The following is a 19,384-nucleotide window of genomic DNA, read 5'->3' as shown; positions in this document are numbered from 1 at the left end:
TGCTGCAAAAACTTTCGCAATCCCTTTGCTACTGCTTTTTTCTATTATATATTTACATGGCTTAGCTTTAATGTCAGTTATTTAAGCTTGAGAAAATCAATAGGTATAGCATTTAAAATTGGAGAACCTTTCGTACTTCGACTCCGAAGACACTACCATTATTGCGTAAATATCATGTGACTTCACAATATTGGTGTAAATTAAAATCATTTCGTAAATTCGGGATAATTTGAAGATCAAAATCCAAAGAATACGTCTTATAAGTAAAAGTAGTGAAAGTAGTGCGAAATCACGAGCCGAGTCGATATACTCGTATTTCCGTGATATACGACTTGGGGTCAGCTGTCAGCGCGCGGCCTGCCCACTATAATACATCTGTTGCTGCAAAAACTTTCGCAATCCCTTTGCTACTGTTTTTTTCTATTAGACCTTTAGAGATTTATAAAAAAAAAACTCTAAGGTATGTGAAGTCTACCAATACGCACTTGGCCAGCGCGGTGGACTATGGCCTAATCCTTCTCATTATGAGAGGAGACCCGTGCCCAGCAGTGGGACAGTAATGGGTTGATGATGATAATGATGATGAGACATTTACATGGTTCTGTTTGACGAATTATTTTACGTTTAAGAAAGTCAATAGGTATAAGATTTAAAATTGGAGAAGCTTTCGTGATTCGAGCCATGAGGCACCACCCCCACACTTACTTGTACCTAAGAACAGCAGTGTTAAACGCTGTTTTTCGTTTAGAAGAGTGTGTTGAGGGAGAAATATAACTCCTTCCAATTTAGTCCTCAGAGACAATGATATATATGTGGCCGACTTCAAGTAGGATCCCAATCCTATCTGAGGTTGATTACAGATGTCAATAAAAAGTCTACTCTATCTACTGTATTTTCTTACTTCTATATTTTTGGCTTCAATATTTTTTTAAGAAAAATAATAGGAACCCTAGCGTGCGTGCACGTTATTTAATTTTTTGAAATATTTTTTTTTTATTTTTCGAATCTAATTAAACTGCGGTATTTCCTCGAAAGTCTTCGCATTTTCTATCTTTACATGCAACTTATTGAACCATTTTCATACTTTAGAAGTATTTGCATATTTTAAAAGATGCCAATAAGATCTAAAGTAAGTTATAATAGGATTACTTTAATAAGTTTGAGAATTCTAGAGGCGTCTATTGACATTTTCTAGACATAAAATTAGGTATCTTAAGATTTTAGAGAAAGATTTCTTCTTTCAGTAATTTCTTCTTTCAGTAATCAAATAGAGACACTTTAGAAACAAGTTTGAAAAACCTCGAAGCAAAGTTGATTCGAAAACTTGATATTCAAAGTTTGAGTGGCAATCTACACAAGACGTCCATCTGAAAGGCTGAACTGTTAAGTGGATGCTTGAATAATGTAAGCAGAATTTTGTGGCATCTAGATAGTATTCCGTTCCAACAATAACTGTAAATAAATAAATTCACGTGAAAGAAAGTATTTTCTCTTATTTTTACTCGACTGTGGATAGGAATGTTTTTCAAGCGTATGTATGTATGGTTTTTTGTATCTAAGATTTGCGGATTTTCAATTTTCACGGCTATTAAGAAGCTTTATCTTATATATAAAATTCTCGTGTCACAATGTTAGTAACCGTACTCCTCCGAAACGGCTTTACCGATTTTCACCAAATTTTATATGCATATTCAGTAGGTCTGAGAATCGGCTACTGAAAAAAAAGTGATAAGGGTATTTCATCCTTAACATTTTTTATGTACCTATATGGAAACACAACGTTTGCCGGGTCAGCTAGTATAAAGTATAAACACCTATATACAAAAGTAGAAATATAGATAAGACAAATAATACATTGTCCCGACAACCACACAATCGTAAAGTTTGACACATCGTACATTTACATATTATCCCTGTTTGAATTTGGTAAAAAGTTAGTCAAAAAAACTACTTACGAATCTGCAGATAAATAGTATCTTTTGGTGAATCAAATTTGGGTAAAAAAATAATTTGTAATCGCTTTTCCTCCATCTCACCGTAAAAACTACAATTACTCAAGTAATAGTTTTTTGCTGATAAAAATGTCTCAGCTCAGCTCAATTAAGTAAGTATATAATAAGTAAGTACTCAAGTCTTTTTGTCTGCCTCACATGTTCGCAAAAAAGAGAGACAAAACATAAACCGCCATTTGTCAATTTAGTCATTTAATGTTACGTTACTGACACTATAGTTCTGATACAATCCGCTAGGGGCGCTTATTGGAAATTGTATGGGCAAATACGTAAATAAATACCAAAACAGTCATATTTATCCAAACGTGAAAGCTCATGCTAAGGGAACAGCTCAATTTAGCTCAGGCCGTTAAAAGAGGCTAAAGCAATTAATACACAATGCTAACTAAGCGAAGTCGTGATGAAAGGCAAGTTCATGATATTTTTATTTAGTCAGCGCTTTCTCGGTCAACGTACGCTGCGACCTCGGCTTGAAGCGCAATTCCATTTTTAAGCCATTATATGCCAACTGGCTTAATTACTGTCTTATAGCCATAAATTCTTTAAAATAGCCTTCACGTTTATTTAATTGCTAGTATTAATGGAAATCTTAAGCAATTAATACACAATGCTAACTCCTAAAGTAATGTACAAGATACTAGTTTTTCTGATAAAAATATCTCAGCTCAGCTCAGCTCAATTGAGCTCACGCCGTTAAAAGAGGTTAAAGCAATTAATACACAATGCTAACTAAGCGAAGTCGTGATGAAAGGCAAGTTCATGATATTTTTATTTAGTCAGCGCTTTCTCGGTCAACGTACGCTGCGACCTCGGCTTGAACCTCAATTCTATTTTTAAGCCATTAGATGCCAACTGGCTTAATTACTGTCTTATAGCCATTAATTCTTTAAAATAGCCTTCACGTTTATTTAATTGCTAGTATTAATGGGAATTTTATACTTCGGCTTTCAAACTTGGAAATGAAAAGCGGGTGAAACCGTAAACATACGAGTATACTAGCGTTAAATAGATATTTTTTAGTGAAGCAAGGCTTTAAAATTTATATGAGAAATAATATTTCTCATATAAATTTTATAAATACGTATTTATGTAAATAGTACTTGGATGCGACCTTTATGACATCCCTATGCTGATCACGGTTCAGGTGCCGCAAATCGGGGATACTTGGAGCCTTAAAACGCTACTTCGATGCATATTGGTAGTGGAAAATACTGGTTAGTAGCCCAAACAAGACGAATATTATCATTATTATTAACAGCTCATAAGGCCTCTGAAAAAGCAACACAACTGTTATCTATACTAATATTATAAAGAGGAAAACTTTGTTTGCTTGTTTGATTGTAATGAATAGGCTCAAAAACTACTGGAGCGATTTAAAAAATTCTTTCACCATTCGAAAGCTACCATTATCCACGAATAAAATAGGCTAAGTATATTTTATATAAAATATATTTGATAATTAGATTTTGAGGCGGTACAAAGTTTGCCGGGTCAGCTAGTGTAATCATAAAAATCGGGCCCCTCAACGTTCTTCTTCGATGCACGACCCATCCACGGCAAGTAACGTTCCCGAACTTTGTAGATCAATTAAAACACAAATTACACTCTTAATACACGGTATAACGACTGCCTAGTCGTTCAAGTCATCAAAATACAAACATTTTTGGAGTTAGCTTGTCGTCTTTAGTACATTTGCGTGATGTAAACTAATTACACTAATTAAAGTACAATTGTAATAAATAAAATCACATGATTTTACTTGAGATTATTTTACTATTAAATGTTTCTAAACATAATTATCCTGGCAATATTATTAAAAGGTCACGTTATTTGGCTTATTTGATATAAAACATTTTGGTTTTTAACCGACTTCGAAAAAGGAGGAGGTTACTCAATTCGACCGTATATATATTTTTTTTTTTTTTTTTTATGTTTGTTCGGCGATTTTTTCGCGATGCCGCGACCGATCGACATGATTCATACACCATTGTATGCGGCTAGTTTCACAGGGGGTCCCATTTCGAGGAAATTTGAAAATTTCCGCCAGTTTTCCCGGAAAATTGGAAAACCCCGATTTCATATAAACTTGAATAAGTCGAGTATTTCTTAACCAATTTTAATTTTCTTTTTTTCATATGAAAGGGTGTTTCGTTGCGGTACTTTCCTACCTTAACATTAGTAAGCTCTGATGATTAGAATTTAAGTTATGGGGTGGAACTCATCATCACTACCCCTGCTTTTTTAACCGACTTCGAAAAAGGAGGAGGTTACTCAATTCGACCGTATATATATTTTTTTTTTTTTTTTTTTTTTATGTTTGTTCGGCGATTTTTTCGCGATGCCGCGACCGATCGACATGATTCATACACCATTGTATGCGGCTAGTTTCACAGGGGGTCCCATTTCGAGGAAATTTAAAAATTTTCGCCAGTTTTCCCGGAAAATTGGAAAAACCCGATTTCATATAAACTTGAATAAGTCGAGTATTTCTTAACCAATTTTAATTTTCTTTTTTTCATATGAAAGGGTGTTTCGTTGCGGTACTTTCCTACCTTAACATTAGTACGCTCTGATGATTAGAATTTAAGTTATGGGGTGGAACTCATCATCACTACCCCTGCTTTTTACATATTTTATGACAACTTACCTTCTGCCCACTCAATTCTCATGAAACTTAAAATGAACATTGAGTGTCTAGGTTATCATGATATGATGGAAAATTTGACCTTCCACTCTTCAACTCTGATAATGCAGAGGTGCCTCCTGCCTCAGCCATACAAGTTAGGCATTTGATGCTTATGAATATTCAATAAGGTTGATAGGTAGAGATATATGATGGAAAATTTGACCTTCTACTCCTCAACTCTGATAATGCAGAAGTGCCTCCTGCCTCAACCATACAACTTAGGCATTTGGAGCTTACGAATATATGATAAGGTCTTTGAGTAGAGACATATGATGGAAGATATGACCTTCAATTCTTCAATCCTGATGATGCAGAGGTGCCTCCCATGTAAAGTATATAGATTAGACATTTGTTGTAATGAAGTAGCTAGACAGAGATATATGATGAAAAATTTGACCATCAACTCCTTTTTCTTTTCTTAACTATTGAATTAAGGTAAATTGGACCGGTTCACTCGCAGAGTTTTACCACCTAGTTTGATTTATTTACTTATCTGTTCCTACCTAACCTAGCCAATAATTAGTATCTCATAAAGCTTCGACTATAGTGTTTCGTATTGAATTGGTTAGGTTAGGTTGGAACATATAAGACAATATAAAACTAAGCGAGAAGGGCGCGGCAGCGCCCTGCGAGCGGGTGGGTCCAATCCGTATCTATTCAGACCTTACCTTTATTCATGATCACATTTATACAATTTTACATAATATTAATACAAACGTTAGCATATCATCACTAAAAAGGGTGAAAAAAAAATTTTAACAAAAAAATAAAACCGACTTCTATGTCACTACAAAGTAAAAAATAATTGAAATAAATGTTGGTTTAGTACATATTTCTGAAGTCGGCGCTCATATTGGACACGCTGTTATATATTGAGCGCCGACTTCAGAAATATGTACTAAACCAACATTTATTTCAATTATTTTTTACTTTGTAGTGACATAGAAGTCGGTTTTATTTTTTTGTTAAAATTTTTTTTTTACATATTTTATGACAACTTACCTTCTGCCCACTCAATTCTCATGAAACTTAAAATGAACATTGAGTGTCTAGGTTATCATGATATGATGGAAAATTTGACCTTCAACTCTTCAACCCTGGTAATGCAGAAGTGCCTCCTGCCTCAACCATACAAGTTAGGCATTTGGAACTTATGGATATTTAATAAAGTCGATAAGTTGAGATATATGATGGAAAATTTGACCTTCCACTCTTCAACTCTGATAATGCAGAGGTGCCTCCTGCCTCAGCCATACAAGTTAGGCATTTGATGCTTATGAATATTCAATAAGCTTGATAGGTAGAGATATATGATGGAAAATTTGACCTTCTACTCTTCAACTCTGATAATGCAGAAGTGCCTCCTGCCTCAACCATACAACTTAGGCATTTGGAGCTTACGAATATATGATAAGGTCTTTGAGTAGAAACATATGATGGAAGATATGACCTTCAATTCTTCAAACCTGATGATGCAGAGGTGCCTCCCATGTAAAGTATATAGATTAGACATTTGTTGTAATGAAGTAGCTAGACAGAGATATATGATGAAAAATTTGACCATCAACTCCTTTTTCTTTTCTTAACTATTGAATTAAGGTAAATTGGACCGGTTCACTCGCAGAGTTTTACCATCTAGTTTGATTTATTTACTTATCTGTTCCTACCTAACCTAGCCAATAATTAGTATCTCATAAAGCTTCGCCTATAGTGTTTCGTATTGAATTGGTTAGGTTAGGTTGGAACATATAAGACAATTTAAAACTAAGCGAGAAGGGCGCGGCAGCGCCCTGCGAGCGGGTGGGTCCAATCCGTATCTACGAGTATTCAGACCTTACCTTTATTCATGATCACATTTATACAATTTTACATAATATTAATACAAACGTTAGCATATCATCACTAAAAAGGGTGAAAAAAAAAAATTTAACAAAAAAATAAAACCGACTTCTATGTCACTACAAAGTAAAAAATTATTGAAATAAATGTTGGTTTAGTACATATTTCTGAAGTCGGCGCTCAATATATTTCGTTTGATAACAGCGTAAACAGCGTGTCCAATATGAGCGCCGACTTCAGAAATATGTACTAAACCAACATTTATTTCAATTATTTTTTACTTTGTAGTGACATAGAAGTCGGTTTTATTTTTTTGTTAAAATTTTTTTTATTTGACTAAAGACAGTTTTTTTTTACTTTAGATCTGACACGACTCGTAATGTATATGTAATTTCTATGTCAGTTCTCCCGTTTTATGAGATTGGAGTCAGTAGCTTCTGTAAATGTTCACGGACATTGGACATCTGTCACCAATTTAATATAGAATAGATGTGCGAAAGTGGTAGAACCCTTTGTGGTTCGACTCCGGCGGCACCACCGCCACACCTATTTCTACCTAATAACAGCAGTGTTGGGCGCTGCTGTGTTTCGTTTTGAAGGGTGTGGTAAGGGAGACATACGTTTCCAAGGCGTTCCAGCTTAGTCCTCAGGAGTAGCGGCGCATCTGTGGCCGACCTCAGGTAGGAATATCTAATCCTATCTGGGGCTGATTACAGATGTCCATGGGCGGAAGTCGCCACTTACCATCAGGTGGACTGCATGCTCGTCTGCTACCCCTGTATTATAAAAAAGTCGTTCTATCTTAATTTGATAACAGGCGCGTTGCTAATCCTGATGTCTAAATCGGTCGCTTATCGGTCACAAACCACCGAAAACTTTATGGTTCAAAGCAAAGTTGATATTAAAAATAATTCTGTATAAAACAATTTCAAACGAAATATACCGCTCGAATTTAATGTTCAGAAGATTGTGATATCGTGATCAAAGATAAAGCAGTTTGAAGCTTTGAAAATCCCCACAAAGTCAAACGAAACCGTTCTCAAAGCCGTACATTTACCTTAAAAAGTTAAACAATGGATTGGAAACTCCAGCTTAGAATAATCATGTAATGAATCTCGCGTTTCCAGACTAATTTAAGTTTCCATTTACAGGATGGCGTTTCACGTTACAAAGGATTTGTTCGACAAGATCTCTCGAAGAAGAAGGGTTTAACACAAGCCGTCAACACTGAAGCGAAGCCTACTATTGTTTTGTTTTCAAACACAATTTTCAACAAAACAGAGCAGAATTAATTCGGAATCGGCTTACTGTTTTGGCTTTCGTTAAGTGCCTACTTTTGTTAGGCTGGACAAGTTTATAAGTTTAAGAGCCATTCTTGTGTAAGTAGGTATAAAGCTAAATTGTTTTTAGGCAGTCTGAATGATCTGAACGTATTTTTGTGTTATAATAATGGTTTACTTGGCAAGTTTGTGAGTAATTGGAAATGTCCCAAAAATCTGTTATTTACATAAATGGCACTGTTAGCGTGGTTATATTGGTGTATGCATTTATATTACGTAGTTGATTTAGATACATATCTGTTGTTAAAATGAATAAAAACTACTTTACACGTCTAATTATAATTATCACTAATGAGACCACGTTAACAAAGATGTATATTATATGTATCTGAGAAGTAATATACACAAATATTATAAACACTATTATTTTATTGCTCAATATATTTTTACCCTACGAGTATTCTAACAATTACAAGTTATTTTTCTAGTGTATATTTATCGTAATAAAAATACACGCGCACAACATCAAGACTGTTTATTGCTCAATTTCTTTTAAACATCATTATATTTGAAGTGTAGTTTCCATGAAGGGTCCGTCATAACCGGTAATGACGACCCTTGACGCCGCCCCGGCAGATTCCTGCTACGATTACACAGACCCTGTAAGGGTCTAGTGTACTCCAATGTTTTGTTCCGAAATTGGAAATCAATGGTGTTTTGTCCATTTGTACGTATTGTTAGCGACGGCTGTTAAATTTGGAGCTACAACTGTTGGGATATTTATGTGGAAATGATAATCTATGTTGTTAGTGTATATTTTTAACGACCGCGTGGCGGAGCGGTCACCGGTCGGACGCGCAGGGGGTCCCGGGTTCTATACCCGGCCAGACAAATATCTAAATGATGAATTTAGGTTTCTGTTTCTGGGTCTGGGTGTTTGTGTATTTATCTCTATGTCCATAGCACCTACGATACAAGGAATCTTAGTGTGAAGCTGTGAGTGTGAAACGCGTTAGTTATCATTATTTGTTTAGTGATTATTGTTTGGTAGTTATCATTGTTTAGTGCTAAAGAAGTAAATAAGTATAGTTTTATGAAAAAACGCTACGTATTCTAAAATCGATACAATTAGGAGGAAAATCCATTATGCAAACGAAATTCACAACTTATTGCAACAAGTAAAGTTGTCAATTGTAATTTAACTTTACACAAGTCTAAAAAGGCGGCTATCGAATCATATTTCATAAATAATCTACAGGCAAAATTCAAACAGAGATATAAAATAAATATGAGTTATCATTTTGCAATGACAAAGGTATTCCCAAAGGTGATTCACATTCATCAGACAGCTGATCGATCGGATAACTACGTAGCCAACTTTAATATGGATATTACTTGATCATTTATATATCGCGTCGACCCCGAATAAATTGAGAGCAGGGCAAAAAGTATTTATCATCGTGAAATATGAAATACTTATTTATCTGTATTGTTTCTTAATCTAAGTATATTTTGATAAACATAGGCGTAACAAACGAATTTGTTATTCATTTCGTAGTTACTGGTTTCTGGCGTCAATTTAACTGTAACTAACTCGAAACAGTATTATAGTTCTAACTGAAGTTAACTACTAATGTCTTGCTATCCCTGGATTATCTTTGACTAACTAGCCCAATGATATTTATATTAAATAAAAGGAACACCTCACATAAACCACATCTTCTTACCACGTCCTTCAAACTAGAACACAGTAGCTTAAAACACAATTTTTTTAATATTTCTACCTCATAACAGCAGTGTTAAACGCTGCTGTTCTGGTTGAAAGGTGTGGCAAGGGTGACATGCTTTTCCAAGGCGTTCCAGCGGCGGTCTATAGCCGACCTCAGGTAGGAATTTCTAATACTATCTGGGGTTGATTACAGATGTCCATCGGCAGCAGTAGCCACTTACCATAAGGTAGATTGCATGCTCGTCTGCTACTCCTATATTATAAAAAATAGAGGTGCCGGTAGTGCCTCCAGAATCAAAACCCGAATTATTTTACCACCTTCAAAATATTTTATTTATCATCATAAAAAATTAAATACCTACTGTCATTTACTATTTATCGTTTATTATTTAATCTATACGTCAAACATCACAATATCCGGTGGTTATGTTTCCATAACGTTCATAGACGGTAATGACGGTCCTTCACGCCGCCGTCCCGACTCCACCGATAATCGGACCCTTCTATTTGGGTCTAGTGTATTCCAATATGTTGTAGTGTTATTGGAAATCGATAACAATAAATTGCATTTAATTATATTTCTGGATTACGGATATTAAGAGTAAATCGAATAACGTAGTAGAGTGGCGTTTATTATACGTGATTTTCATACAACATAATATCTATAATATACACTCCACAAAACTATATGTAAGTATTAACTATTGAAGCCGCGTATTGAACTATGTAACAATCATCATTTTAAGGACAATATAGGTAAAGTCAACGCAGTGATAGCCTAGTGGTTAAGAAAGTCGGCCTCTCGATCGACGGGTCGGAGGTTCAAATCCCAGGCACGCACCTCTGATTTTCAAAATTATGTGCGTATTAGAGATTAATTATCACTTGCTTAAACGGTAAAGGAAAATATCGTGAGGAAACCTGCATACCTGAGAGATTTATAAAAAAAATCTCAAAGGTATGTGAAGTCTACCAACACTTACTTGGCCAGCGCGGTGGTCCATGGCCTAATACTTCTCATACTGAGGGGAGACCCGGAGGAGACCCCGAGATGGGTTGATGATGATGATGATGATATATAAAGAAGGTATATGTTATTTTCACATATCACATGTTAAAAGTGTTTGTGAAGTATGAAGCATCTTAAGTTTTTATTTTTTGTATTGGATTAAAATACAATACTTACTGTAAATCTACAAAAGACGAAAAATCTCTTACTTACGTGTAGATAAATCAGTCCCAGTAATTTAAAGAAATCTTTTAGTACTTACAGACCAAAGAACTCTTAGGAAATCTCAGATCTTAAGGTTAAGCCCTCTTCATTTCAAAATGCTAATAGAAATTACCATTATTTCTCATTTAGTAAAAGAAATAGATTAACATAATCTGCCTCATTGTTAGTTTTCGCTTCCGTGGCTTCAATTGAGTTTTTTTTTTCTCTTTATAATATAGGAGTAGCGGACTAGCAGACTACACCTGATGGTAAGTGGCTACTACGGCTCATGGACGTCTGTAATCAACCCCTAATAAGATTAGATATTCCTACTTAAGGTCGGCCACAGATGCACTGCTACCCCTGAGGACTAATCTGGGACGCCTCGGAAAAGTATGTCTCCCTTACTACACCCTTTAAACTAGAACACAGCAGTGCTTAACGCTGCTGTTATAAGGCAGATTAGTTAATGATCTCGTCGTCGTTAATAAAGTACTGCCCCACTGCTGGCCACGCATTTCCACGCAGAGTGGGACGGGGTTTTGGCACAAGTTTTAGGCCATAGTACAACGCTGGTCAAGTCCGAATTGGTAAACTACCTAGGGTCCTATCAAAGCAAGATATAATTTATTCTGAAAATTCAGAAGTTTATCTGGGATTTGAAGCTGTCCGAGCTTGATTAAGTGACGAAGTGACCATTCGGTGTGACTGACTGACTGAACTATACAGAAGTTATTAAAATTATATGGACGCCTATTTGATATTTATATTTCATAAGAAGTTATAGCTTCTGACCGTAACACATGTAAGTCCTATTAAAATTTGAAGAGCACAGGTACCTCCCAGAAACCTCTTATATTTGCATTATTCATATAAACAACTGTATTTGTCATTAGCATATCCTACACCTGGTTTCATTTCCCAAAGAGCAACCTTTAGTCCATTTTAGAAGGTACCAATAAACTATAATGAAAGGTGATATAACCCTTTGCGGTGCGACTCCTGCAGAACAACCACCACACCTATTTATACGTAATAACAGCAGTGTTAAGCGCTGCTATGTTCTGGTTTAAAGAGTGTAGTAAGGGAGACATACTTTTCCGAGACGTTCTAACTTAGCCCTCACGAATAGCGGCGCATCTGTGGCCGATCTCAGGTAGGAGTATTAACTGGGGTTGATTACAGATGACCATTGGCGACATTAGCCACTTACCATCAGGTCAACTGCGTGCTCTTTTGGTACTTCTATAAATATATAAACTCAGTCAGTTTTAGAGGGCAAAAACTATAAACTTAACGTAGTATAAAAGATATTCGTAAAAGAAGGTAAAAGATATCGCAACGTATAAAACGACCCTAATAAAATATCGATAGTTCAACACTAAGCATTTTATAAGTCCTAAATCTAGTCCTATCTTATTGAATTACGGCTCCCAGACGATATCCAATTTACTAAGTTCTCCTACACGTACGAGTGTCTTTGAAGCGTTATTAAAATAATTATATTTAATAAAGATCCCCGTATTTGAGACGATGCGGGGATATTGAGTTACTGAAAATATATTAAAGCTTTGTTCTATTCTGTGTAATGTTTTTCTAATTTTGTTTTATTTATTATTCAAAGCTTCGTCTAAGGTAGAGTAAGATGTAATGATAATATAGATATGATTATTGTTCCACTACTGGGCTCGGGTCTCCTCTGAGAATGAGAAAGGTTAGGCCATAGTCCACCATGCTCGACATATCTTTGAGAATCTTTTTTTGTTAAAATTCGTAGGCACATGCCCGTTTTCTATGTAGATTGCAGTTTTCTTCCGTCATGAAAACCTGTTATGGTTAGTTACTCATACTAATACTCGAGGTCGCACATTTCGTCTATATTATGCATAACTTAAATCACTAGACCTCATCCGGGGTATCTACCCCTAGTTTCAATCAATTCCATCAGTGGTGACCGAAAGGGTTCCCCACGGGACCGGCGTGAGTTCCATTAATAAAGAGATCTGAACCCTATAAAACCGGACTCTTAAAATAAACAATTTCCAAAAATAGCTTAATAGTACAATACCTACTCTGTACAGACTTACTACTGTCGTATGAGTAGGTACTGCAAACTAGAATAGATAGCAAAATTTATCAATTCTGTGTCTCATCATCATATTATCCTATCATCATTATTGTCTAACCAGGGAGTAACCGTGAACCAACTTATATGGTGACCACTACGCTACGCGGGTCATCGATAAACATAAGCAACTTATCTTAAAAATGACCATTAATCAATTTTTCACATGTTCGCTCCATCTGAGCTCTTCAATACACTGCCTTATGAAACTAAAAATACAACATTCGAAAAATAAATCATTCGAAAAATAATCATCAATAAACCATTTGAGTTATTTACATATAACCTAATTGAAGGTACCTATGACTAAAACACGTTCCAGTCCCTCTGTTCAGCAAGTTATTTATACTACCATTAAATATTCCAGAATGTCAATAGTTTCAAGAATTCCTTTCATTTTTGAAGCAATCTCGTTTGCAGTGTATTGTAACAGGCGAAATTGCTTGGGAACTTTTATTTTTGTTTCACGGAATTCAAACAGTCACTTTGGTGTGCCAAGTTTGTTTTAGCTGGTACCGAGTTGCTGTGTATATTCTTTTTTGTCTGAGCTAGCCGAAAAATAAAAGAAAGAAACAAAAGGTAAGTTTGTAATGGAAAAGATAACGTTGAAGCGGCTTTTCGATCTTATGAATCGCCCTAAGGACTGGTTAAGTACAGTTAGTGTCGAATATTCGCGACACTTTTTATGTTTATATTATCTTATCTAAGGGCACATTTATTTGTGATGGGAGCTATCTCGGAGCAGGGTCGGGGGACATCAACGGTAATGGGGGTCTTGGCTGGACTGGCGTCGATTACACCTAACGGCCCCGGGGAATATTGAATGTACTCTGGCCTAAACAACCTCGCTTCATTTAAAAAGTCCGACCGAATGGCTCCCAGATTCTCGTAATTAACTATACTGCATATTGCCTTTCGTACAAATTCCATTTCGAAGAAATCTAAATTATCTCTGAAAGAATATTCTTTAGATAGGACAGCCCAATATACGTTTCGTACATGTTCGTATAGATAGAAGCAAATAAGTATAAACGAGTCGATTAAACTGAAATAATGAAAGATTAAATTTGAATTTTGTGACAGCCGGCAATACCGACGGACCGTGACCTGTGACCATCGGTGATAGTCTTCGACTGTCACCGGTGGTGACATGTCTCATATATTAGCTCCCTTAATGTGCGTCTACGAGGTCTGTCGTTGAAAAGATTGTGTTCCCTTGAATTATGCCCTCCTGGTCTCAGCGTCCACTCTTAACTATATTTGTATGCAGCACCTCGCCATATTTATAGCACACTATTTTTTTATAAGTACGGATTTCCCCATGTGGCTCCAAATTTTAAATTTTCCTTTGCAACATCGTGGTTGTAAGAGAGACATACTTTCAACCTTTTACCAAGGTTTTTCCAACTTAGCCCTCAGGGGTAGCGTTGCATTTATGGCTGACCTCAGGTAGGAACCTAATCCCAGCTGGGGTTGGGACAGATGTACCATGGGCGACGGTAGCCACTTACCATCAGATTCACTGTATGTTCGTCTGCTACTTGTATATTGTAAAAAAACAGTGTAAAGTCAGATAATTCATAGTCCATGATGTTCTCTAAAATTACTAATATCTGCATCAAATGTACTACAGGCAATATTAAAAGCCTTTAAATCGTCCTCGTTTGCGTGTAGCATGGCAATTGCACGTATTTCATGTGAGTTGGCAGTTATTTTAAAAATTACAGACACTTCTATTTTATTACAAACTTTTATTTAACATGCCTTGTTATTTCGTTATTATGTGAAGGTTAACGATAGCAACTGAATTATTAACTAGTTAACAATCGATTGAAATAGTATACACGTTTAGTTTTAATGACAACTTAGTGTCGTCATTTTAAATCCAATATGGCGGACTTCCCAGGATGGCTAACCAATTTATTTTTTACACACACTCATGATATGGGTATCAAATAAAAGTGTTTTAAACCTTGTTTTAAAGCTTTTTTCATATAAATTGTATTGTTTACTTCCTAGCTATATATACTACTTACCAGTAACAAGATTGGCGTGGTGAAACTGGCAGACCGCATCAGCTTCATACCACGATATGCGGTCCCTGAAGTAGCGGTAGAATACCGGGAACCCCTCCTCCGGTAGAACCCATGTGTTGCTTATGTTTACCTGTGCGAACAAATTTTAATTAAATATCACGAGCGTGACGTCATTATCACACCATTAGACTAGCCATTAGAGAAATGAAACGGAATGGAATTTAATTAACCCAATTATACTATTATACCATTTGTATTATATCATTTTACTATTTTACTGTGCATCCGAATATAGCCGAATAAAATAATAAAAGTTTATGAAATTTTGCGCAAATTCCTTAATTATAATAATCAATATTAAAATGTGGGTTTGTGCTTACATTTACCTATTTTCATGGCACGTAAAAGTAAAGGAATGTTGAGTGTAAATTCTACGAATGAACGTAAATTTTTATTCATGTTTTTTCTACAGTAACGTTGAAAATTACATGCAATAAAACTGGATTCTTTAGCGTTCGTATGTTAATATTACTCAAGGAATTCCTTCACAAAAAAGGAAAAGGGGAAAGGATAGCAGAACGCCAGCATTGTGCATATGGCATATGAAACTTTAATAAAAGTCGAAATTGCCGTGAAGAAACGACTCAGTTTTATTATGTCGTAGTCAAACTTGAATAATATTTTCTGTAATGTTGAAGTAGAATTAAACGAGTTGTGATATAAAAAAAATATTCAATTATTTTTATTTTTATTTTTCTAGTCATTAAATATATCTATAATGACTTATGACTTAAGACTTGAGCTAGTGCAAATTAATAGTAACAAAGTAATTCAATAAGTAATTCGTAAGCTTCAATTCAGCATTCCCAGACATAACGCTTCGTATTTTATTTCATTTCATTTCATTTCATTTCATTTCATTTCATTTCATTTCATTTCATTTCATTTCATTTCATTTCATTTCATTTCATTTCATTTCATTTCATTTCATTTCATTTCATTTCATTTCATTTCATTTCATTTCATTTCATTTCATTTCATTTCATTTCATTTCATTTCATTTCATTTCATTTCATTTCATTTCATTTCATTTCATTTCATTTCATTTCATTTCATTTCATTTCATTTCATTTCATTTCATTTCATTTCATTTCATTTCATTTCATTTCATTTCATTTCATTTCATTTCATTTCATTTCATTTCATTTCATTTCATTTCATTTCATTTCATTTCATTGATATTTGAAATAAATAATTATTATCAAATGTCTCCCAGCTGATGTATTTATTAATTGAAAATACATAAGCCTAAACCGAAAAGGCATTTTGTACATCACATCAATACTAATAAAGAACTGCAAACAAACGCAAGTCAAGCCCCAAATAAATTGTAGTGAAAAGAAGTCGAACTTCGAAAGAAATTTAAACTTAGAATTAAAGGGGGAATGCGCCGTGTACTTTAATGAAGTGGAACTTTATTTAACTCCAAACGGCGGTGCAGACTCACCCGCTTTTATCAAATCGTGGTTGAAATTAAACTATACTTGGAGACATGTGCCCTGCGAAGTTAAATGAAATGTCTTTCTCTTGCTGGATTTCTGGATTTCTTTAAAACTGATTAAAGTCCTCGCACTGCAAAAGTTCTGAAAGGACCTGCCACGTGATGGATTGGAAATAAAAGGATTAATTTTATCCTGCTTTCGAATAAAAAGTGTTATCAATCTAGTGTTGTCATAACAAACTATATACTCGTATATCAGCGAATAACGAAATTATTTGTTACTTTTAGAAAAATAACAGATTGTTACACTTAATAAAAACCGTTACTTATAATCGAATTATTCCATTTTTGCCAACCAAAGATGAAAGATGAAGACATTATCAAATGTCGATCTTTAGTAGGCAATACATTGAATAGATCAAATATGAATAACAGGCGTAAGAAGTTGTAAAAAAAATATTTTAAAAAATAAACATATAATGTGGTATTCACGTCACAGTTTCTTCCCTTCACAAAAATATCCTACTAACATCACTGAAAATAAAAATACAAAAATATATTCATGAAATAAAAATAGCGCCAGTAAACTTCTAGAACAATATTATAGGTCATAATATCTGCATCGAGCCAAATCGCATTCGGGTTATTTTAAATATTTGGCTCATCATACCGTTTTATATTGAGGCTTAAAAAGAAATATTTTTCCGAAAAACTCGATACTCTGACACCTACAATCCGTCTGTCACGGGTCTCTATCTCATGAACCGTAATAGATAAACACTTGAAATTTTCACATACTCGCAGTTTGTGTTAGGATGGCCGCTATAACAACAAATACTAATAATGAAAAAAAATTGAAAAAAAAATTTAGTTCAAAAAATTATAAAACCCGCTTTTATGTTAAAATCAACTAAAAAATAGAAAATAATTTTCAATCTAGGAATCAATTAAGGAACAGTAAATAGTATAATTGTGAAAAAAGCGTGGGATGCTCCATTTATCAGTTTGCGAAAAGCGCCCCACACTTTTTTGAGTTATCGGGAAAAAACATTATTATTTTCAAAACTAAAAATCACGTTATATCAGTTATTGAAACTAAAAAGCAATAATTGTTTGCAATCTAGTAAATTTGCGATGAACTTTCCCTAAGTCGCTCGAACAAACTCGCCTCGAAAATCGTTAATCCTGCGGATGTTGATAAGGACAACGGTACAAAATTATTAAAATCGTGTATTTTCATCGGTTTTTGATAATTCTTCAAAATTTTGAATTAAACTGAACGTTCAAAGTGGATAGAAATCGGGTTCAAAGATTCAGTTACACTGTTACATACAATCATACATACATACAACGCAAGCTAATAAAAGCGTATTAAAAATCGACGTTTTTCGCTTTATCTATTGAACCTTAACTTGAGCATTAACTTTAACTTTAAATTGAGCATTAACTTCTTTGGCAATATGAAATGTTTTGTCATACTGAGCCCTCCAACTGCGACTTCGACTTGCACCTGACCATATTTTTTACTAGTTTTTGCCCGCGGCTTTGCCCGCGTTTAAAAGAAAATGATTTGACATACTCACATACATAAAACTTAAAATTCGTACCTTCATTGGAATGGCGCCATCTGGTGCAAATTGGTCGTACCAACTCTGACACCTTCGTGGGCTCATGGACAACAACTTTGCTAAAGATCATCACTTGATCAAATGTATAATTTACGATTCAATCCTTTAATGTTTTGGGTCCAAAAGATCGATTGTCCGATTAATCGATCTTAGATCGCCATCTCTAGTTCCCGTGGGATTTCCGGGATAAAAACTATCCTATATCCTTTCTCGGGTCTCAAATTATCTTTATACAAAATTTCTTTAAAATCGGTTCAGTCGTTTGGGCGTGAAGAAGAGACAACCAGATAGACAGACAGACACTTTACTTTAAACAGAGTTACTTTCGGATTTATAATATTAGTAAGCATTTTACAATGCTAAAATTCATGTTTAGCAGAGTATGATTGTTAAAGACTCTAATAATTTCAACAGCGCAGGGTTCACAATAATACGTACACATATTTTTCGATTTCGTGTCGCTCCTCCAATGTTTGAAGGGCTTTTATAGTCACACCCTAATACTTCACGATTGCCGTGGGGGGATTGGTAGGGTTTGTAATAACATGTTGTATTATATATCTATATTACTTTAGTTTGCAAAGAAATTCTTATAGATGTAAGATATAATTTAAACATATAAGTTAGATACGACCGCAGTCACACCAAAAAATATTGATTATTTCAATATGCTTTGAAACAGAAGTATACAGTTTATTAGTAACGGTATATACATTTGTAGATATGTACTTTTTACTTACTTATTATGACAATAATTTTAAAGTTTCTTTTTTTGCTTTCTTGCTTTCTAAAGTTAGCTACTTTCTTACGTGTATATGCTTGTACATGCAAACATGTATGTATGTTTTCAATTCTATAATATTTTATCACAAAATAATCAAATTATAATTAGAGAATATCATAATAGAAGCATGAAATTGTTTTCCCATTAAAGTATAATTACAATAATTATATCGTACCTTTAGTAACACGTTCATTATACGAACATTACATAGACCATTTATGTGTCGCTATTATCATGTTTCATAATGGAAATCTACTCCATATTAGATCTACATGATTATATTAAACAATTATCAAATCCACTAATATGTTAAAGGTAAATTTAATCTTAATTACAAGAGAATCCGTATTTACAACGTTCTTGAATTTATAGTAGGGATGTTAAGGTTATGAAATTTCGGATCTGGATACGAATATATTAAAAATATTTGGGATGCGGCTGTCTCTCAGAAGACCATAGTCCATAGTAAGAAGGCCATAGTCCACCGCGCTGGCCAAAAGCGAATTGCTAGACTTCACATACCTTAAAGTTTTTTTTTATCTCCTAGATAT

At 34.6% G+C, this 19,384-nt stretch overlaps 1 protein-coding gene across 1 annotated transcript in view; it reads right to left on the bottom strand.

Annotated features, from left to right (window-relative positions):
- LOC140748275 (uncharacterized) overlaps nt 1–19,384 on the bottom strand; it is a 93,565-nt gene that overhangs the window by 69,544 nt on the left and 4,637 nt on the right. The window contains exon 2 of the mRNA XM_073081061.1: nt 14,921–15,050. Within this exon, the coding sequence (XP_072937162.1) occupies nt 14,921–15,050 (130 nt within the window). The remainder of the gene's footprint in view (nt 1–14,920; nt 15,051–19,384) is intronic.

The sequence above is a fragment of the Epargyreus clarus genome, unplaced genomic scaffold (genome assembly GCF_041222505.1).
Source record: "Epargyreus clarus isolate Ecla_fem2 unplaced genomic scaffold, WU_Ecla_fem_2.2 ptg000015l, whole genome shotgun sequence".
NCBI lineage: Eukaryota > Metazoa > Arthropoda > Insecta > Lepidoptera > Hesperiidae > Epargyreus > Epargyreus clarus.
The sequence above is the reverse complement of the archived record's forward strand: the minus strand, read 5'-3'. Positions and strand labels throughout refer to the sequence as shown.